The 22,137-nt window shown below is 45.4% G+C and overlaps 1 protein-coding gene across 16 annotated transcripts in view; it reads left to right on the top strand.

Moving 5' to 3' along the window:
- KDM5B (lysine demethylase 5B) overlaps positions 1-22,137 on the top strand; it is a 179,329-nt gene that overhangs the window by 31,967 nt on the left and 125,225 nt on the right. For 8 of the 16 annotated variants that reach the window (XM_065595087.1, XM_065595086.1, XM_065595085.1 and 5 more), the window contains 3 exons: positions 2,132-2,254; positions 2,869-3,039; positions 6,938-6,994. In XM_065595087.1, coding sequence (XP_065451159.1) covers positions 2,132-2,254; positions 2,869-3,039; positions 6,938-6,994 — 351 coding nt within the window. The remainder of the gene's footprint in view (positions 1-2,131; positions 2,255-2,868; positions 3,040-6,937; positions 6,995-22,137) is intronic. The other 8 variants (XM_065595091.1, XM_065595092.1, XM_065595088.1 and 5 more) reach the window with 1 other exon arrangement.

Raw genomic sequence — 22,137 nt, 5'->3', positions numbered from 1 at the left:
CCCCACCCCAAGCGACGTAGTTACAGGTGTGGATAGCGCTATGTTGGTGGGAGACTCTCTAGTGTAGCCGTGCCCTTAATCATTTTCTGTCACTTTGTCTCCAAGAATTGTATGTAATAACCTGTCATTAAGTATGACATACTTGTTGGCCAAACAGCAAAATCCTGCATTATGTCACTGGATTCACCACTTTGAAGCCAGTTGCTTAGTCTGAATTTTTGAAAGCTTCTTTTAAATTTAAAATTTTTTATTTTTGCATTGATTGTGCCTATTCCCTGTGCCGAAAGGCATTTTAAAACTGACATGAATTTTAAATCTTTAAAAGCTGTCTTGGAAAGTTGATTCTCAGAAGGCATAGTCAACAAGAGGGCAGTTTCATATATGGGGTTCTGTGGGATTCATAAGTTCATTGCAACTTTAAAGTAGCATTACCAGAAAAGCCCAGAGTAGAAGATCTATTTCATACTATGCTGCTGAACTAACAGAAGGAATGTTAACTAACTCTGTACCAGGTCTCGTTGATGTTAGTGATGGTGTAGTGTCTAAACACATAAGTCTGCTGAAATGCAATGTTAAAGTTCCCTTTGAGGGTAGAATAATTTTTTATCAAATGGAAGTGGACCAGATTGGTATGGATAACAACTTATTCTAAGTTTCAAAGGGTTTAAAATATCAGCAAATGTTTTCTAAGCTCAAAAGTAGACCTTTGATTCCAGCTAATATAAGATGAATCACAGCTCAATTCTTGTAGACACTTTGTGGTGATAAAAATAAAAAAAATGTATTTTGATAGAATTAGGGTTGTATTAGAGTTTGGACCATTATTCATCTGGCACTTACCTGTCTGATTCAGAGTGTGATTTTTTTTTTTTTTTTTTAAACTTACTGGTTGCTAGTTTTATAACATATGGAGGTAGGTATATCTCATAGAACTGGAAGGGACCCTGAAAGGTCATCAAGTCCAGCCCCCTGCCTTCTCTAGCAGGACCAAGTACTGATTTTGCCCCAGATTCCTAAGTGGCCCCCTCAAGGATTGAACTCACAACCCTGGGTTTAGCAGGCCAATGCTCAAACCACTGACCTATCCCTTCCCCCCCCATTTTGCAGTAAAACATGTATTGGCAAATGCATTATGTGGTAGGGGAGAAAACATTTTTGGCAGCCAAAGTTTCTGTTTATTTGACCAGTTCAAATGTTCACTGTATCTACAGATACAGTGTAGATTCAGTAACTTTTAAAGACAATTTGTGAAGATGACTTGAAAGATGAATCCCCTCAAAGAAGGAAATTAATCCATGTAGTAAATCTCATTAATTTGTATTTGGGTAAACCCACAAATCTGCATCAGAAATGAATCTGCAGCTCTTTGGGGAGGAGGGGTGCAGGAAGGGGTCCTGTTGGGGCATGCCACATTACCCCATCCCTCTAATGCCCAAGGACCTAGTTACAGAATTTACTACTGGCGGGACTGGTGCTGCTTCTTACTCCAGCAAAGGAGGAGTAAGGTTGCTCTCACCGTTGCCTGTGCACATCTGTGAGTGGGGAAGGTTTGCCACTCTGTAGGTCCTCCGCTGTGCTTCTTGCCTCAGTGGTCTAGTCCTTTGGAGTGGATAGGTTTCCTAACATAGAGCCAGTGAACATCATTACTGATGATGGATCAGGTCTAACACAGGGAATATAGAGGAGGTGACACTGGCTCTTAAGATTGAATAGCGAGTCTTTTTTAAAACAACTGATTCCGGTCATTGCCTTCAAATGGTGGATACATTGAAATTGAAATCACAATTGGTGGCATTAGCCGGGATGCCAAAGGCCCAGTGGAGACAGAAGTTTTCTTTCCCAAACAAATGTGATCAATCTATGATAGAGTTCAAGCACATTGACAAGGCTATACGTCTAGATATCTGGAGAACTTCAATTTCAATGCAGTCAATCCAGCATCTTTCCCAAATAAACAAAAATGAAAGGAAGCCAGTCGTGTCTAGCTTTATTATACTAGGTGCAAATACATTTAAAGAGGGATTTTGGAACATAACCGAAGATCTGAACTTGAAAATGTTCTAATATGGAAAACATTGGGAAGTGGAAGCTAAATTGAACTGCATATTGAAAGCAGACTGTCTTCTGTTAGGCTCAGACCCGTGTGAAGCTGAATTTTCTGGACCAGATTGCAAAGTTTTGGGAGCTCCAAGGATGTACACTGAAAATTCCACATGTAGAGAGGAAGATCTTGGATTTATTTCAACTTAATAGGGTAAGACTATTTTTTAAAATAGCTTGTTTTCCTGCAAAAGATGTCATATTACTTCTGTTCCTCCACTGAAGTCAAGTCGTCTTTAGTAAGCTACTTCATTAGAGGGTTTTTAATGTATGATTTAACGACCTATTCTGTGAAATGGATTCAAGACAAGTGTGGTTTATATTGCACTAAAAAGTAATGTTGGGTAGCTAATTCAGTAGTAGAGCCTTAGAAATGCAGCCTGAGAGAATCCTCCAACTAGACTGAACTATAAACCTGCATCTAATCTTCCCTTCTGGTGCATATTGTAAAGCATTATTTTGGGGAAGTTGTGTGACCTGTGTTATACAACAGTTCAGATCATCACAATTGGTCCCTTCTTGCCTTGGAATCTGTGAATCTATAAACTTTTTCAGAGGTCTTTATGTTTTCTGACTAGCTAAGTAAAGGATTTAAGGTACAGCATTCTCTTAATGTGAAAACTGTATTTAAAGTATTTATTGCATATGGTAGCATCTGCAAAAGGAAATGCTTTTTCCTTTGTAACTTTTTTTTTTTACTGGCAGTAGATCTTTATACACTAATGACTTTATTTTTGTATATGTGACCATTGTATTTTTCCTTTATAGCTAGTTGCAGAAGAAGGTGGATTTGACTTAGTCTGTAAGGAGAGAAAATGGACGAAAATAGCCATCAGAATGGGTTTTGCTCCAGGCAAGGCAGTGGGTTCACACATCCGTGCCCATTATGAACGTATTCTTTATCCTTACAACTTATTCCAATCTGGAGCTAGTCTACTGGTGAGTGTTTGTTTGTTTGTTTGTTTCCCTCCCCCTGGCTAGCTAACAACTGGATAAATTTGCCAACAACTAGTGGGTTATTTCCTTTTTGGGGAGCATTTCTAAAATCTTTAAAGATTGCATTTATATTTATTTCATAGACTTCATCTTGTTACTTAGACACTAAGGTCATGAGATGAGTATGTTAGTAATCCACAGACAGAACTTTATCAAATGGAAAGTTAAGTACTGGAATTTTGTGAAGGACTCTTTTCTTGACCTGCTGCTCACAAACAGGGAAGAATTAGTAGGGGAAGCAAAAGTGGATGGGAACCTGGGAGGCAGTGACCATGAGATGGTCGAGTTCAGGATCCTGACACAAGGAAGAAAGGAGAGCAGCAGAATACGGACCCTGGACTTCAGAAAAGCAGACTTTGACTCCCTCAGGGAACAGATGGGCAGGATCCCCTGGGAGAATAACAGGAAGGGCAAAGGGGTCCAGGAGAGCTGGCTGTATTTTAAAGAATCCTTATTGCGGTTGCAGGAACAAACCATCCCGATGTGTAGAAAGAATAGTAAATATGGCAGCCAAGCGACCAGCTTGGCTAAACAGTGAAATCCTTGCTGATCTTAAATGCAAAAAAGAAGCGTACAAGAAGTGGAAGATTGGACAAATGACCAGGGAGGAGTATAAAAATATTGCTCAGGCATGCAGGAGTGAAATCAGGAAGGCCAAATCACACGTGGAGTTGCAGTTAGCAAGAGATGTTAAGAGTAACAAGAAGGGTTTCTTCAGATATGTTAGCAACAAGAAGAAAGTCAAGGAAAGTGTGGGCCCCTTACTGAATGAAGGAGGCAACCTAGTGACCGAGGATGTGGAAAAAGCTAATGTACTCAATGATTTTTTTGCCTCTGTCTTCACGAACAAGGTCAGCTCCCAGATTGCTGCACTGGGCAGTACAGTATGGGGAGAAGGTGACCAGCCCTCTGTGGAGAAAGAAGTGGTTTGGGACTATTTAGAAAAACTGGACGTGCACAAGTCCATGGGGCCGGATGCGCTGCATCCGAGGGTGCTAAAGGAGTTGGCGGGTGAGATTGCAGAGCCATTAGCCATTATTTTTGAAAACTCATGGCGATCAGGGGAGGTCCCAGATGACTGGAAAAAGGCTAATGTAGTGCCTATCTTTAAAAAAGTGAAGAAGGAGGATCTGGGGAACTACAGGCCAGTCAGCCTCACCTCAGTCCCTGGAAAAATCATGGAGCAGGTCCTCAAGGAATCAATTATGAAACATTTAGAGGAGAGGAAAGTGATCAGGAACAGTCAGCATGGATTCACGAAGGGGAAGTTGTGCCTGACTAACCTAATTGCCTTCTATGATGAGATAACTGGCTCTGTGGATGAGGGGAAAGCAGTGGATGTGTTATTCCTTGACTTTAGCAAAGCTTTTGATACGGTCTCCCACAGTATTCTTGCCGCCAAGTTAAAGAAGTATGGGCTGGATGAATGGACTGTAAGGTGGATAGAAAGCTGGCTAGATCGTCGGGCTCAACGGGTAGTGATCAATGGCTCTATGTCTAGTTGGCAGCCTGTTTCAAGCGGAGTGTCCCAAGGGTCGGTCCTGGGGCCGGTTTTGTTTAATATCTTTATTAATGATCTGGAGGATGGTGTGGACTGCACTCTCAGCAAGTTTGCAGATGACACTAAACTAGGAGGCGTGGTAGATACACTAGAGGGTAGGGATCGGTACAGAGGGACCTAGACAAATTAGAGGATTGGGCCAAAAAAAACCTGATGAGGTTCAACAAGGACAAGTGCAGAGTCCTGCACTTAGGACGGAAGAATCCCATGCACTGCTACAGACTAGGGACCGAATGGCTAGGTAGCAGTTCTGTCGAAAAGGACCTAGGGGTCACAGTGGACGAGAAGCTGGATATGAGTCAACAGTGTGCTCTTGTTGCCAAGAAAGCTAACGGCATTTTGGGCTGTATAGGTAGGGGCATTGCCAGCACATCGAGGAACGTGATCGTTCCCCTTTATTCGACATTGGTGAGGCGTCATCTGGAATACTGTGTCCAGTTTTGGGCCCCACACTACAAGAAGGATGTGGAAAAATTGGAAAGAGTCCAACGGAGGGCAACAAAAATGATTAGGGGTCTGGAGCACATGACTTATGAGAAGAGGCTGAGGGAACTGGGATTGTTTAGTCTCCAGAAGAGAAGAATGAGGGGGGATTTGATAGCAGCCTTCAACTACCTGAAGGGGGGTTCCAAAGAGGATGGAGCTCGGCTGTTCTCAGTGGTGGCAGATGACAGAACAAGGAGCAATGGTCTCAAGTTGCAGTGGGTGAGGTCCAGGTTGGATATTAGGAAAAACTATTTCACTAGGAGGGTGGTGAAACTCTGGAATGCGTTACTTAGGGAGGTGGTGGAGTCTCCTTCCTTGGAGGTTTTTAAGGCCCGGCTTGACAAAGCCCTGGCTGGGATGATTTAGTTGGGAATTGGTCCTGCTTTGAGCAGGGGGTTGGACTAGATGACCTCTTGAGGTCCCTTCCAGCCCTGAGATTCTATGATTCTATTCTATGAAAACTCTTACCCGAAGACATGAAACCTGTTTGGACACTACCAGTTTGTATTTCGTCCTCTCTACAGTATTTAAAGAGCCTGATTTTTACAGCAGGTATTTAGACTTTCTGGAATGTCCTCTTTGTGACTCGTTTGTGTATTGCAGACTTTTAAAATATTCACAAACCATTTATTTGTCTATCCATCTGACAGAGAATAAATTAATATCTGCAGGAATAATTGAGATCCAAAGATAATGGATGGAATATAATGAGTCTTGTAACTTTATAGCCATCTGTCAACTCACTTTGCATTTTTTTTTAATACATAATATGGTGAAAGATCTCCACTATGAAGAGAGAGAGAATGACATGGGAATGCTATTTTGATCATCCATGGAAATCATAATGTAGATTGCCAGTGTTGTTGCTGAGTTTTTCTAACATAAAATCTTCGTTTGGTTTTTGGCCATTAATAAGTGGGACTGAGGGTTGAATGAGGATGGAAACTAATACAAGTACAAGACTTCTTTCAGATCAGTGTTGGTTTATTTTGGAAACCATCATAGGTAGCACTTGCAGAAATCCATTTTAATCCGTGTTAACCACTCCCACCCTGACATGCTTTTCAACGTAGGTGGGTTTCATAATAAAAAAAACTTGTGAAGAATGTCTGGGTCTACAGTAAAAAGCAATGTTAGTGCCTGTTAGAGCTGTCAAAATGAGAATAGCGATTTGATATGAGCAAATCAGAAGAGACTGGAATGTAAGGCTCTTTATGTATCTTGTGGTTATCACATTGAAGACAAGTTTAAAAAATATCTGTAGGCTCTAAAATAAAATGTAATTCTGACCACTGGGTTTTAGACATGTATGCTAATGTAGATTGTTTTCAATCTGTGGGATGAAAAACCTTAAGTTAAGTCTAGGAAACCATCTTATCAAATACACTTCACCTTTCCTCTGAAGTAATTCTTATTGCATGGTGGAAAGCAACAGCATTCCAATAAGGGGTTTAACTAGCATCTTTCCATTTTTGTTCACTCTGAACACTAAAGGAATTGTGGTTTCTCTTCTGTGAAAACATTTTGCTCTGTCAGATCTGATCCTGTTCTCTTTTTTGAGGTGGGAACATATAATTTAGTGTCATAAAATAGAGAGTTGGCTATGACCATAAATGCTCTGAAAATCTAAGCCTTTAGAACAGTTGTCTTTCACAGAACTGATGTTAAACACATGATTTCTCAGTAATGGACCATTTTAAGAACGCAAAGATTCTCAAGTGGCTGCTTGTGATCTCATTTAATGAGGTCACACTTCCTTTTAAATATAACTTTCTAAGCTCTCTCTTGCAATAGGCACCTGACATTTGTTCCAAACTGATGTGTTTAGTGGATCATGCAGTTCTGGAAAAGGTATGTTTAACTTCATTTATTAAATCCCATTTCCCCCCCCCCCCCCTCAAAAGTTGCTGTTTTTAAATTGTTACTATAGTCGCCTTCCATCTTTCTGTGTGTTGTATTAATGTATGTTTTCTATTAATTGGATGAAATACTGAGAGACTCCATAGAAATGTTTCTTTGGGCTCAGTTTTCACCGTGCTTAGATTTTATTTTTTGCTGATGTGCCTTCTATTAACTAATGAGTTTATTTTACAATGAATTATTTCTCCTTTGCATTGATATTTGATATCCCTGACCAAAGGTCATCTTTTTTGCATTCTGTCACAAGTTCTCAGTAAGCAGTGGTTTCCCAGATGCTGCTTGTACAGCTGTCCTTTTTATTATCTATTCAGTTCTTTCCTGAGTATCTGGGCTTCAATGATTTCATTCTTAGATAAGATACTGCTACTGGATTTTACAGCTGTCAGTTTCAGACATGTTTTCCCTTTCTTTGATATTTCAATAAGCCTTTAAAATAAACTCTGTTTGTAGCAAGCCAAGATCTAGTATGTGCAGTCTGTGAAACTATTTTGTAATTGATGGCACCTACTATATTGCATTGATGTTGTGAAAGCCAAGAATAGAGAGAGCAGTATATTTTCACTCACTAGTATGGTGTAGCTTAGAATGTGTTCAGTCCCATCCACAGCCTGAATTTATTATGAGTATTATGCCTTAAATATATTTTTAAATTGCCTTTTTGGAAAATGTCCTATCAAAGAACTTCCTACATTGTACCATCTGCATACATAATATAGTAATGAAACAGGAAATTTGGTCCTTAACGAGTAGTTTTTCATTGAAACCTTAGCATTTATGGTTCAGTAAATCCAAAAATCTAAAAATGGAGACAGAAAGGAAGACGTGTGTGGATGATCAAAACAGGCAAAGCTGACTTTATAGTCTGCAAATTAATAGGTGCTTAAAGAAGTGCCCCTCAAAAGTAATTTTATTCATCATTGCCTGTTTAACACTGGGCTGGATGTGTCTCAGTTGTATTGCCCAGAATAATTGTGTATAAGGACATGGATAAATATCAGTTGCCTTACATGTAAGGGATAGCAGATGTGAAGCATGCTTACGATTCTTCAAACTGTAGCTAGTGAATGAAAAGTCCTTGCAACTTAGTCTAAAGACTCTTAAGTAAACCTGTACCTTTTTTCCTAAGATTATTTTCTGATTCAAGCAGCCTAAGTATTATAAATACACCAGGACTTGCTCTTGTTTATATTAAAAACTCAGCTCAGGTCATCTCTACACTAGAACTTCTGCTGCTTTGCAGTTGCTGATGTTGCTAGAGTACGTGCACTCTTGGCTGTTTTTGCTTGCATCACATATAAGAGGTTATATTGGCAGAAGCTGTGGTGCACTATGTATAGGCATCCCAATATCTCTACATCACTGTCCAGCACAGTGCTTTGCAGAACATTTTTGCAATGCATTGTGGAACACCCGCACTTCACTCGGGGAATTATGGGAGCTCGGGGTCAAGTTCCTACAATTACCTTTCTTCCATTCCCTAAAGCTTCTTCTAGATGATAATGTTCATGTCTTTTTAAAAATTCCCACTGTTCCTTGTACTGCTTTTGTTCTCTTTGCCATCTCGCTATTAGAAATATGGATCCAGAACAGCTAAGCGGAGCTCTCGTGTCTGGTTTTAGAGATAGGACGTGATTATTCTGTATTTGCAGAACTTCAGTGACTGCCAGTGTAATAGTGAACAGTGGTGCTTTGATGAAGATGAGACAGGATGCAATGAGGTGGATGAGTGAATGATGTGGACAGTGCATAGAAACTTCAGGATGCTTCAGACATTTATTGATCAGCACCACACAGTGGATCAGTATTTCTGGGACCAAGAAACAAGCACTGAGCGGTGGAACACATCACATTGTGATACAGATCTGTGGCAATCAGCAGTGGCTGCACTTTGAGATGTGGGAGGCTATGTCCCAGCCATCCAGTGCAGAGACACCAGAATGAGAGCTGCTTTGACAGTGGAAAAGCATCTAGCAATCATGCTCTGGAAGCTTGTAGCCTCATACTACTTTTGGGCTGTGGGCAATCAGTTCAGAATTTTAAAATCTACTGTGGGGGCAGTTGTCATCCTGGTGTGCAAGGCCATGAAGCCTTTTGTGCTGCACAGTATTGTGACTCTGGGGAACATGCAAGAAATAGGAGGATTTGAAACAATGTCCATTTCCCTCCCTTCCGCACCCCCCTCCCACCCCAAAAGTGTGTGCAGGGTGATAGAGGAGATGCAAATTCCAGTTCTGGGCCATCCCACCTTGCCGCTGAGTACATGAGCAGAAAGGGTACTTTTCCAGGGCTGTGCAAATACTGATGGATCACTGGGGACATTTCACTGACATTATTGTTGGATGGACAGTGTGTGTATGTGACACTTGCATTTTGAGGTATACTGGACTTTTCCAAAAGATGCAAGCATCAGGGCCGGCTCCAGGCACCAGCGAAGAAAGCAGGTGGTTGGGGCAGCCAATGGAAAGGGGCGGCACGTCCGGGTCTTCGGTGGCAGGTCCCTCAGTGCCTCTCTGAGCGAAAGACCCGCCGCCGAAGAATGAAGCGGTGCGATAGAGCTGCTGCCGAAGTGCCGCCAATCACAGTTATATCTCTCTCATTACCACCCCAGCCCCCTCCCCACTTCGCCGCTTAGGGCGGCAAAAAAGCTGGAGCCGGCCCTGGCAAGCATGGACATACTTCCCAGACTGACACATTCATTTGGGTGGGGTTGAAATGCTAATAGTAATTCTGGGGGAACCAGCCTATCCTTTGCTTCCCTTGTTTATGAAACCATACACTGGATGCCCGTACATTAGCAAGGAGAGTTACCTAATGTCTGAGCAGGTGCAGGATGACTGTTGAATGTGCTTTTGCTAGGTTGAAAGGCCTCTGGCGATGTCTCATAGGAAGGCTGGATCTCAGTAAGGCAACTATTCTTGTTGTAGAATAATATTGCATAATATTTGTGAAGGGAAGGGAAGGGGAAACTTTACTGTCAGGGTGGAGTGGGGAAGTGGAAAGACTGTCTGCTGATTTTGAACAGCCAGACACAAGGACAGTAACTAAAGTCCATCAAGGAGCTATATGGCTGAGGGAGGCCTTAAAATATCACTTTAACAGTGTGCCATATTATTGTGGTGTGCTACTTTTGTGTACTTTGTGTTTTGCCTTGAATCTGGATTTGAAATGTTTTGTAAATATCTGTTATGAATTTGAGAGTAGGTGATGCTTTGGTTTTTAACATTTGTTTGACACCCAATAAATATTTTGTGATTTTTTCAGAATTTTGTGTGCAAATTTTGTGTGCAAATAAACAATGAACAAATTTATTAGCAACAGTAAACTTTGAGGGTTGACACCTATATAACCATATTAAGCTTTATATCTATATTACTAGTGTTAAATAAGCAAAGTTCTGGGTGTCTGTCAGTGTATGCATAGTCCTAGTTCTCCTTGTTTTCCACTATCAAAGAATTGTAGGGAAAAGGCTGTAGGTTGTGCTAGTGCCGTGTGTGTGTGTGTGTGTGTGGTCTTGTGGACATTGAATTGTGAATGAGATGTAAAGGCTGTGGGGGAGGTGGTCTTTGGATGTTTTGGATAATTCTGCAATATCTGTTTGCTTGAGCAGAGTCATGTTCCTGGTGCACTGGTTGATGTACCTTTTGGCCACTCTGGTTTTCCTTGAATAGTTGGTCCTTCCAATCCTGATCCTTCTGACTGATCTCCATGTGATCCCTCCAATCCGTGCTCTCCCGGACAGCAGCCTCTTCAGACTGGAGAAGCTTCAAAAACATATCCTCACTTTTCCACTTCTTTCATCTTCTGATCAGGGTCAATCTTCTAGCAGGTGTGAATGGGGATGCCTTTCAAGGACACCACAGCCAACGTTGTGATAAATGAAAAGGTAGAGAGATATTGTAGATTTACAGTGGGAGTAGAAAGGAAGAGATAAGCCTCAAAACTCCCTAAAAATTTTCCCATAAAGATCTTTTATAAAAGTATGCGGTGATCAGACTAGCTTTGGTTCAGCTTTCTTTGGAACTGCTCTGTTGCTCCAGGCTTGGTGAGTAGCATGAAGTTCTCATTGTAAGTCCATAGTCATGAAGGTGGGGGGCTGCTGGGTAAAAAGTAGCTAAAATTGTTAAAGGAAGAGGTGGTTATGGCTGATATCGCTCCTGAGGGTGACGAAGGCCTAAAGAAGGCGGCTCAAGCCTTCCCTGCCCTGTATCCTACCAGGCTGTTCAGTGATGGTGCCAGTTGGACTCATCTCAGAGTGGCATACCAAGGTCTCCTATTGAGGGGGAACAAACAAGACCACCCTTCCTAGAAATGGCTGGAAAAGAATTGGAGAGTGTCTCCTAGAAGATTTGAAGATTAATCCAGAGGATGGAAGGGACATCTGTGTACAGATTAGCAAAATACTCCTCAAGGGTGAAGAGTTGTTCCCATTCCCTACTACCAGAAGCCAAAGAAAAGAACCCCAGAACCAATGACTCCGCCTCTATTTCTATTCAAGCAGAGCATGAGAGGGATTTGTTTTGGTCTAGGGAAAAATTGACTTGTAAATCAGAGCACTGTCTTTTGCTGTCTACATTACGTGCCTACTCTTAAAAATCAGGTACTCTAATTAGATAGTTACTGGGTTGCTTGTAAGAGATATTCTTCTTTGAGGAGTGTCCTTGTGGGTGCTCCACTTAGGGTGTCTTGGTGCCCTGCACTTGTAATTGGAGATTTGTAGTAGCAGTGCCCTGGTTGGCCGCCTCGCACCGCGCCGAGCGGTTACCTAGCCTGTGCAGCCAACTGACCACCAGTTCCTTCTCTATCGCCTTTGGCTTGAGTTGGAGTGACAGCAGCGTCTCTCCAAATATGTAGATAGCACAATATTTCTCTTTCTGTCCCATAAATCTTAGTTAATTTGAGTTAACTTTAGTTTTTATTTTCTTCCATATAATTTTTTTTTTTTTAATTAGTCGGAGTTTTTCCTCTTTCGCCACCTGGAGGACCGCTGTCAATGACGACTAAATAAAAATGGGCTGACCCCGTTTTTCTCTAGAGCTACCCTCTTTCAGGCATGCCTGGTTCCCCTGGCTTTAAATGCTGCCTGACCTGCAGGCTTTTGATACCCATTTCTGAAGGCCATGCTCAGTGCATCCACTGCCTCGGAGAAACCCATATTCCCCAAAAGTATCCTCATTGTAAAAAACTGACTGCCAGGACACGGAAGGCCAGGGATCTTCAACCTAAATTACTAATGACGGAGAAATCCCTCAGGCCAGCCTCCGACCCAGAGTCCAGGCCAACAGTCACCAGTGGCAGACAGGGGCACCACAACTAAGACTGCCTCTAAGAACCTTGTCCCTAAAAAGGTGACCAAACACCGCTCTCCAGTCATCTGGGACCTCCCCCGATCGCCATGAGTTTTCAAAAATAATGGCTAATGGCTAATGGCTCTGCAATCTCATCCGCCAACTCCTTTAGCACCCTCGGATGCAGCGCATCCAGCCCCATGGACTTGTGCACGTCCAGTTTTTCTAAATAGTCCCGAACCACTTCTTTCTCCACAGAGGGCTGGTCACCTTCTCCCCATACTGTACTGCCCAGTGCAGCAATCTGGGAGATGACTTTGTTCGTGAAGACAGAGGCAAAAAAATCATTGAGTACATTAGCTTTTTCTACATCCTCGGTCACTAGGTTGCCTCCCTCATTCAGTAAGGGGCCCACACTTTCCTTGATTTTCTTCTTGTTAACATACCTGAAGAAACCCTTCTTGTTACTCTTAACATCTCTTGCTAACTGCAACTCCAAGTGTGATTTGGCCTTCCTGATTTCACTCCTGCATGCCTGAGCAATATTTTTATACTCCTCCCTGGTCATTTGTCCAATCTTCCACTTCTTGTAAGCTGGTCGCCTGCCATATTTACTATTCTTTCTACACATCGGGATGGTTTGTTCCTGCAACCGCAATAAGGATTTTTTAAAATACAGCCAGCTCTCCTGGACCCCTTTGCCCTTCCTGTTATTCTCCCAGGGGATCCTGCCCATCTGTTCCCTGAGGGAGTCAAAGTCTACTTTTCTGAAGTCCAGGGTCCGTATTCTGCTGCTCTCCTTTCTTCCTTGTGTCAGGATCCTGAACTCGACCATCTCATGGTCACTGCCTCCCAGGTTCCCATCCACTTTTGCTTCCCCTACTAATTCTTCCCTGTTTGTGAGCAGCAGGTCAAGAAAAGCTCTGCCCCTAGTTGGATCCTCCAGCACTTGCACCAGGAAATTGTCCCCTACACTTTCCAAAAACTTCCTGGATTGTCTGTGCACCACTGTATTGCTCTCCCAGCAGATATCAGGGTGATTAAAGTCTGCCATGAGAACCATGGCCTGCGATCTAGCAACTTCTGCTAGTTGCCAGAAGAAAGCCTCATCCACCTCATCCCCCTGGTCTGGTGGTCTATAGCAGACTCCAACCACGACATCACCCTTGTTGCTCACACTTCTCAACTTTATCCAGAGTTTCTCAGGTTTTTCTGCAGTTTCATACCGGAGTTCTGAGCAGTCATACTCCTCTCTTACATACAACGCAACTCCCCCACCTTTTCTGCCCTGCCTGTCCTTCCTGAACAGTTTATATCTATCCATGACAGTACTCCAGTCATGTGAGTTATTCCACCAAGTCTCTGTTATTCCAGTGGCATCATAGTTCCTTGACTGTGCCAGGACTTCCAGTTCTCCCTGCTTGTTTCCCAGGCTTCTTGCATTTGTGTATAGGCACTTAAGATAACTCATCGATCGTCCCTCTTTCTCAGCATGAGCCAGGAGTCCTCCCCTCTTGGGCTCTCCTGCTTGTGCTTCCTCCCAGGATCCCATTTCCGCACTTACCTCAGGGCTTTGGTCTCCTTCCCCCGGTGAACCTAGTTTAAAGCCCTCCTCACTAGGTTAGCCAGCCTGCTGGCGAAGATGCTCTTCCCTCTCTTCGTTAGGTGGAGCCCGTCTCTGCCTAGCACTCCTCCTTCTTGGAACACCACCCCATGGTCAAAGAATCCAAAGCCTTCTCTTCGACACCACCTGCATAGCCATTCGTTGACTTCCACGATTCGACGGTCTCTACCCTGGCCTTTTCCTTGCACAGGGAGGATGGACGAGAACACCACTTGCGCCTCAAACTCCTTTATCCTTCTTCCCAGAGCCACGTAGTCTGCAGTGATCTGCTCAAGGTCATTCTTGGCAGTATCATTGATGCCCACGTGGAGAAGCAGGAAGGGGTAGCGATCCGAGGGCTTGATGAGTCTCGGCAGTCTCTCCGTCACATCGTGTATCCTAGTTTCTGGCAAGCAGCAGACCTCTCGGTTTTCCCGGTCGGGGTGGCAGATAGATGACTCAGTCCCCCTGAGGAGGGAGTCCCCAACCACCACCACCCTCTTCCTCCTCTTGGGAGTGGTGGTCGTGGAACCCCTATCCCTAGGACAGTGCATCTTTTGCCTTCCAATCGGTGGAATCTCCTTCTGCTCCTTTCCCTCAGATGGGTCATCTAGTCCACTCTCCGCATTAGTACCTGTAGAGAGAACATGGAAACGATTGCTCACCTGTATCTCCATTGCTGGTGCATGGACGCTCCTCTTTCTCCTTCTGGAGGTCACATGCTGCCAAACCTCTTCACAATCCTTCTGTCCCTGCTGCGCCTGCTCTGAATCTTCAGAACATTGTGGCCGTAGAAGCATCTCCTGACGTCTGTCTAGGAAATCTTCATTTTCCCTTATGCAACGCAGAGTCGATATTCGTTTTTCCAGCCCTCGAACCTTCTCTTCCAATATGGAGACCAGCTTGCACTTTGTACAGACAAAGTCGCTTCTGTCCTGTGGAAGAAAGACAAACATGGCACAACCTGTGCAAGTTACAACAGCTGATCGCTCACCTTCCATATCACCGTCCTCTTAAGAACTTCCTCAACTGTTACAGGAACTACTCAGAGAAACCTGCAGATGAAAGCCTCAGTGCGCTCTCCCCAGGCAAACTCCTGCTGTTAGCCTCTGCTGTTCGCCGATCCTTTGTTCTCTGACAGCATGAATGAGTGCCATTTTGAAAGAGGGGAGGAATCCTAGCTTATCAGGGTTGGAAGGGACCCCGATCCCGAGGGAAGCTGCCGCTGGGAGCTCATCAATCCTCTCCGGTCCGGCATAGCCCTCGCTCAGAGGACGAGGTACCTACCTGTTCCGTGAGGCCATCCCGTAGCCTGCACCAGACTTCCACTCCATTGGCCGATTCGCCTGAGATGGAGTCTTGAGGGTCCTCCACTACCCAGAGGGGTGGCAGGCACCAAGACAAGAGGTGTCGACGCTCCTCTTCCCACCGAAGCTATAGGAGCAGGTCTCAATGCCATAGGCAGCACCGATGCTCAGATTCGAGTGTTCGCTCCGACAGATGTCCTGCTCGGAGCGCCCCTCGACCATCACAGTATTTGGTGCCGGCAGAGGGGCACGAATACTTGTACTCTCACCCGGCACCCAACTCTCTGGTGGTGGAGTCTGTAAACCACCGAGAGGGGCATGGTCAACCCGCGCCCACTGCCAAGGATAAAGACGCCAGGATACTGGATACCTTTGGCAGGAAGGTTTATTCATCGGCGAGCTTCCAGCCCACGGTGGCAAATTACCAAGCCCTACTGAGCCGGTATGATTTTAACTTATGGGGGTCCCTGCCAAAGTTCAGACCTCTTCTCCAGGAAAGGGACAAGAGGGAATTCAGAGCTTTGGTCGATGAAGGAGCGGTGGCGGCGGCGAAAACGGCTTCGGACGCGGCGGATACAGCGGCCCGTTCGATGGCCTCGGCCATTTCCATGCACAGGGTGTCGTGGCTCTCGCTGTCGGGGCTGTCCGTGGAGTCCCAGACCCTCATGTAGGACCTGCCCTTCGACGGGAAGGCCCTGTTTGCAGATCAAACAGACATCCGTCTGCATGGGATGAAAGACTCCCGCACCACTCTGCAAACTCTGGGCCTATATGTCTGTCCCACCATCAAAGGACAAACACAGAGCACAGACCTCGGCTCCTCCAGCTAGAGGCAGATATGAGCCCCCACTTAAGAGGCTGAGGGAGCAGAGACGCAGGTTCCAGCGCCAGTCCCGGTCGGCCCCACGACCTGGCCCCTCAAAGGGCAAGAGGCAGGGGAAGAGGAACGATGCCCCAATGAGGAACGATGCCTACATATGCTAGATGTGCATAGGGCGCCGGCCTTTTACCTAGACCAAACCAGGCCATTCCGGAAATTCCCGCAACTTTTCATTGCATCGGCCGAATGCATGAGGGGGCAACCGGTTTCTACCCAGCGAATTTCCAGCGGGATCACCTCGTGCATACGCATGTGTTTCGACCTGGCAGGGGTTCCCCCGCTGCCTATCGTGAAGGCACATTCTACGAAAGCTCAGGCCTCGTCGGCTGCCTATGTAGCTCACATCCCTATTCAGGACATTTGTAGAGCTGCCACGTGGTCCTCTGTCCACACCTTTTTATCGCACGATAGTCTCCCAAACACTAAATGACACCGGGTTTGGTAGGGTGGTACTCCGTCCCGGAAACCCTTAAACTCCTACCCACCTCCATATAGCTTGGAGTCACCTACTGTGGAATACACATGAGTAATCACTTGAAGAAGAAAGGACAGTTACCTGTTCCGTAACTGGCGTTCTTTGAGATGTGTTGCTCAGGTGTATTCCACATCCCGCCCTCCTTCCCCTCTGTCGGAGTTGTCTGGCAAGAAGGAACTGTGGGGGGAGTGCACAGCTCCCCTTATAGCGCGATATAGAGGTGCCACTCCAGGGGTCGCAGCAGTGCTCCCCCACTACGGGTACTGCTAAGGGAAAAACTTCTGGCACTGTTGCACATGGCGAGCACGCACACCAACTGTGGAATCATAGAATCATAGAATATCAGAGTTGGAAGGGACCTCAAGAGGTCATCTAGTCCAACCCCCTGCTCAAAGCAGGACCAATTCCCAGCTAAATCATCCCAGCCAGGGCTTTGTCAAGCCGGGCCTTAAAAACCTCAAGGAAGGAGACTCCACCACCTCCCTAGGTAACGCATTCCAGTGTTTCACCACCCTCCTAGTGAAATAGTTTTTCCTGGTATCCAACCTGGACCTCCCCCACTGCAACTTGAGACCATTGCTCCTTGTTTTGTCATCTGCCACCACTTAGAACAGCCGAGCTCCATCCTCTTTGGAACTCCCCTTCAGGTAGTTGAAGGCTGCTATCAAATCCCCCCTCATTCTTCTCTTCTGGAGACTAAACAATCCCAGTTCCCTCAGCCTCTCCTCATAAGTCATGTGCTCCAGACCCCTAATCATTTTTGTTGCCCTCCGCTGGACTCTTTCCAATTTTTTCACATCCTTCTTGTAGTGCGGGGACCAAAACTGGACACAGTATTCCAGATGAGGCCTCACCAATGTCGAATAAAGGGGAACGATCACGTTCCTCGATCTGCTGGCAATGCCCCATCTTATACAGCCCAAAATGCTGTTAGCCTTCTTGGCAACAAGAGCACACTGTTGACTCATATATCCAGCTTCTCGTCCACTGTGACCCCTAGGTCCTTTTCTGCAGAACTACTACCTAGCCATTCGGTCCCTAGTCTGTTGCAGTGCATGGGATTCTTCCGTCCTAAGTGCAGGACTCTGCACTTGTCCTTGTTGAACCTCCTGAACCTTGGAATACACCTGAGCAACACATCTCGAAAAATGCCATTTATGGAACAGGTAACTGTCCTTTTTGGCCGAATTCATCCCATCATCCAGATCATTAATGAAGATATTGAACAAAACCCACCCCAGGACTGACCCTTGGGGCACTCTGCTTGATACCGGCTGCCAACTAGACATGGAGCCATTGATCACTACCCGTTGAGCCCGACGATCTAGCCAGCTTTCTAGTGGTGGGGGAGGTTTTGGGCACAATGGAAAAAAAAATGCACTTAAAGAATCATGCAGCAGTATCCCTCCCTGTTTTCCCTTCTTCTCTGGGCTTGTCTGGGTGAGGTTCGTCTATTTTTCAAAGAGTTCCTGATTTTCTGTAGGGTTTTAATCCCCTTTGGTGTTCCCTTCTCCGAGCAAGTCGTTGCTGGCCACTGCTGAGTTTCCCTCCTCTTAAGTCTCATGATGCGTTCAAAGTCACATTCATGGTGGTTGTGAGGTTCCTGCAAAGTATGGCATGAAGCTCTTCATAGAAGCAGCTAGTTTGGGGTGGCTTCAGGTTTTCTGTTGCCTTCCCTCACTTTCTGGTACAGCTCCTACAGTTCCTTTGCCTTTCAGGCATTTCTCCTCATCCCAGGACTCGCATCCTCTCTGCCTTGTCTTAATAAACATCCCTGTTCCTGCCGTGGCACTCTTCACACAGGCTGAGGAGATACAGGATTTTTCCGGTCCAAGCAGGAGCATGAGGTTTAGCTGGAAGTCTGTCTTTTTGCTAAACTATGCTGATCTAGTGTGCTAGATGCGCTTGCAAAAGTGGGATAGCAACAAAAGTGAAATTTCTAAAACATGCTGGGAATTCTTAAAGTTTGGGGGTGTGGATTTCTGGTCACTGTGACCCCCTCTGCTGCAGAGATCAGAATTGTGACCAGAGCAGTCACTGTCACAGGGACAGGGCTATTGTAGGACTAGTCTCACTGACCCAGGTAATGCAGCACCCACACTGGCATTCCCACTGGTGGATGTATGTTGGATGAGGACTTGAGTCATTCAGGTGATTTTAGTTTGGCAACAGAATGCCTGGGTTATGCTGAGAGGATTCAGATTTGGGTTTGGATATATGGAAACCGGTGGTAACAAAAAGCAGCTTCTTTTGACAGACTTTGTAGTCTGGACCAGGCCCCTGTATAAGTTAGACACTGTCATCCTTAACTTAAAAACCCAGGAAATTTGATCAGAATTGTAATATTTCCTGAACATTGACACATCTGACCACAGGTGTAGTTATAACTTGGTATTCACTAAAGAAACAATCATTCTTGGGGCTGGTGCCTTAGCATGAAATTCCCCTTGTTAAGATTTTTGGTCCTTTGAGACACCTGTAGACTTGCTCAAGGGCTCTGTTCTACTGAACTTGTTCCAGCCTCTTGTACCTTAGAATCCCCAACCATTTCTTTTCTGAGACCAGTCAGTGAGAGAGGTGCTTCCCAATGGTTCTAACCTATGCTGTGCCTCTCCTGGGAGACAGGAAAAACCCTTAGTTTCTCTTTCACAACACTGTCACAAGCTAGCCCATTGCTTGCTTGAGATCAGAAGCTGGCTAACGTTAAATCCTAGCAAGATACACTAGAAGAAGAGTTTGGAGCCACAGGAGTCTCCAATGGGAGATGTATACTCATAATTCATTAATGATCTGGATGATGGCTTGGACTGGGGGGAGAGGTAGATACGCTGGAGGATAGGGATAGGGTCCAGAGTGACGTAGACAAATTGGAGGATTGGGCCAAAAGAAATCTGATCAGGTTCAACAAGGACAAGTGCAGAGTCCTGCACTTAGGACAGAAGAATCCAATGCACTGCTAGAGGCTGGGGACTGACAGGCTAAGCAGCAGTTCTGCAGAAAAGGACCTGGGGATTACAGTGGACAAGAAGCTGGATATGAGTCAACAGTGTGTCCTTGTTGTCAAGCAGCCTAACGGTATATTGGGATGCATTAATAGGAGCGTTGCCAGCAGATCAAGATAAGTGATTATTCCCCTCCTCTTCAGCACCTGGTGAGGCCACATCTGGAGTACTGCATCCAGTTTTAGGCCCCCCACTACAGAAAGGATGTGGACAAATTGGAGAGAATTCAGCGGAGGGCAACGAAAATGATTAGGGGGCTGGGGCACATGACTTACCATAGAATATCAGGGTTGGAAGGGACCTCAGGAGGTCATCTAATCCAACCCCCTGCTCAAAGCAGGATCAATCCCCAAATAAATCATCCCAGCCAGGGCTTTCTCAAGCCGCACCTTAAAAACCTCTAAGGAGGGAAATTCCACAACACCTCCCTAAGTAACCCATTCCAGTGCTTCACCACCCTCCTAGTGAAATAGTTTTTCCTAATATCCAACCTAGACCTCCCCCATTGCAACTTGAGACCATTGCTTCGCATTCTGTCATCTGCCACCACTGAGAACAGCCTAGCTCCATCCTCGTTGGAACCCTCCTTCAGGTAGTTGAAGGATACTATCAAATCCCCCCTCACTCTTCTCTTCTGCAGACTAAATAAATCCAGTTCCCTCAGCCTCTCCTTATATCTGGAGGATGGTGTGGATTGCACCCTTAGCAAGTTTGCAGAGGACACTAAACTGGGAGGAGTGGTAGATTCGCTGGAGGGTAGGGATACAATACAGAGGGACCTAGACAAATTAGAGGATTGGGCCAAAAGAAATCTGATCAGGTTCAACAAGGACAACTGCAGAGTCCTGCACTCAGGACGGAAGAATCCCATGCACTGCTGCAGACTAGGGACCAAGTGGCTAGGCAGCAGTGCTGCAGAAAAGGACCTAGGGATTACAGTGGACGAGAAGCTGGATATGAGTCCACAGTGTGCCCTTGTTGCCAAGAAGGCTAACAGCATTTTGGGCTGTATAAGTAGGAGCACTGCCAGCAGATCGAGGGACGTGATCATTCCCCTCTATTCGGCATTGGTGAGGCCTCATCTGGAGTACTGTGTCCAGTTTCGGGCCCCACACTACAAAAAGGATGTGGAAAAATTGGAAGGAGTCCAGCAGAGGGCAACAAAAATGATTAGGGGGCTAGAGTACATGATTTATGAGGAGAGGCTGAGGGAACTGGGATTGTTTAGTCTGCAGAAGAGAAGAATGAGGGAGGATTTGATAGCTGCTTTCAACTATGTGAAAGGGGGTTCCAAAGAGGATGGATCTAGACTGTTTTCAGTGGTAGCAGATGACAGAACAAGGAGTAACAGTCTCAAGTTGCAATACGAACATTAGTTGGGTTGGTCCTGCTTTGAGCAGGGGGTTGGACTAGATGACCTCCTGAGGTCTCTTCCAACCCTAATCTTCTGTGATTCTTCTATGACGGCTATTGGCAAATATCGCCAGTGGCTGGAGATGAGGCACTAGATGAAGAGAGCTCTGAGTTACTACAGAGAATTCTTTCCCAGGTGTCTGTTGGGTCTTGCCCACATAGTTAGGTCTAATTCACTGGTGCCCAAACTTTTCCTGTTGCACCCTCTCTTACCAGTAATGGAATCTGTCCATGGTGTGCTACCCTCCCCTCCCCCCACCCGCCCCATCTCCATTTCCCATTACTGCACAGCCAAGGCTTCCTAAGCATAGGAGCTTTGGGCTGAAGGCAGAGCTGGGGGCAGAACTGGAGATGGGAGTGAGGAGCTGGGATTAGAGGCAGAGCTGGCCTGGGGGTGGAGAGGGAGTGAGGGCAGAGCTTGGCTGGGGGCAGAGTGGAACTGCAGCTGGATCTGGGCTGGGGGAAGAGCAGAGGTGTGGCTGGAGCTGCGGTGGCCCATGATTGATTCCTCCCCCCCTCCCCACGGTGAGTCAATGGCCCATGACAGAAAAAAGGTTCCCCACCCCTGCCTTAAAGTCTATGAGGACAGTTGGCTGTCATGGGAGGCTGGGCTGCCAAGGAGTCGTGACCTTGGGGAGCCAGTGCTCCCAGAGCTTGCAGGTGCCTGGTGCATGTGGTGAGCTGTGGAGGAGTTGGAAGCCCTGCTGAATGGCAGCCCACCAGATCAACTGGTTCCAGGCTCTCAACTCCCCATCAGCCTGCCAAGATGTCAGGAAATCTGACAGTTTTCCAATGCTCTTTCATGGAAATTTGAATAGTCTCTGTGACATATGTTAGATTTTGATGAATGTGACACATTCTCTGATGGAAATCTGTTCCACTGGAGAATTTCAGACCAGCTCCAATATACGAACATTAACAGATTAATCAGATTTTCCTTTTATAAAAAACAAAACACTTCCTTCATAATCTTACATTTCATTTCCACCATTGTATTGAATGAAATAACAAATATTGTGGTTTACATGTTTAAGCAGATACTGTTACAGTGGTTACAGCTAACAACTGTTCATTATTTTGTTTCTACAGCAAAGTGAAAGTAATGTATT

Source organism: Chrysemys picta, chromosome 4 (assembly GCF_011386835.1).
Source record: "Chrysemys picta bellii isolate R12L10 chromosome 4, ASM1138683v2, whole genome shotgun sequence".
In the NCBI taxonomy this organism is placed as follows: Eukaryota; Metazoa; Chordata; order Testudines; family Emydidae; genus Chrysemys; species Chrysemys picta.
Note: the sequence above shows the minus strand (reverse complement) of the source record. Positions and strands in the feature narration are given on the sequence as shown.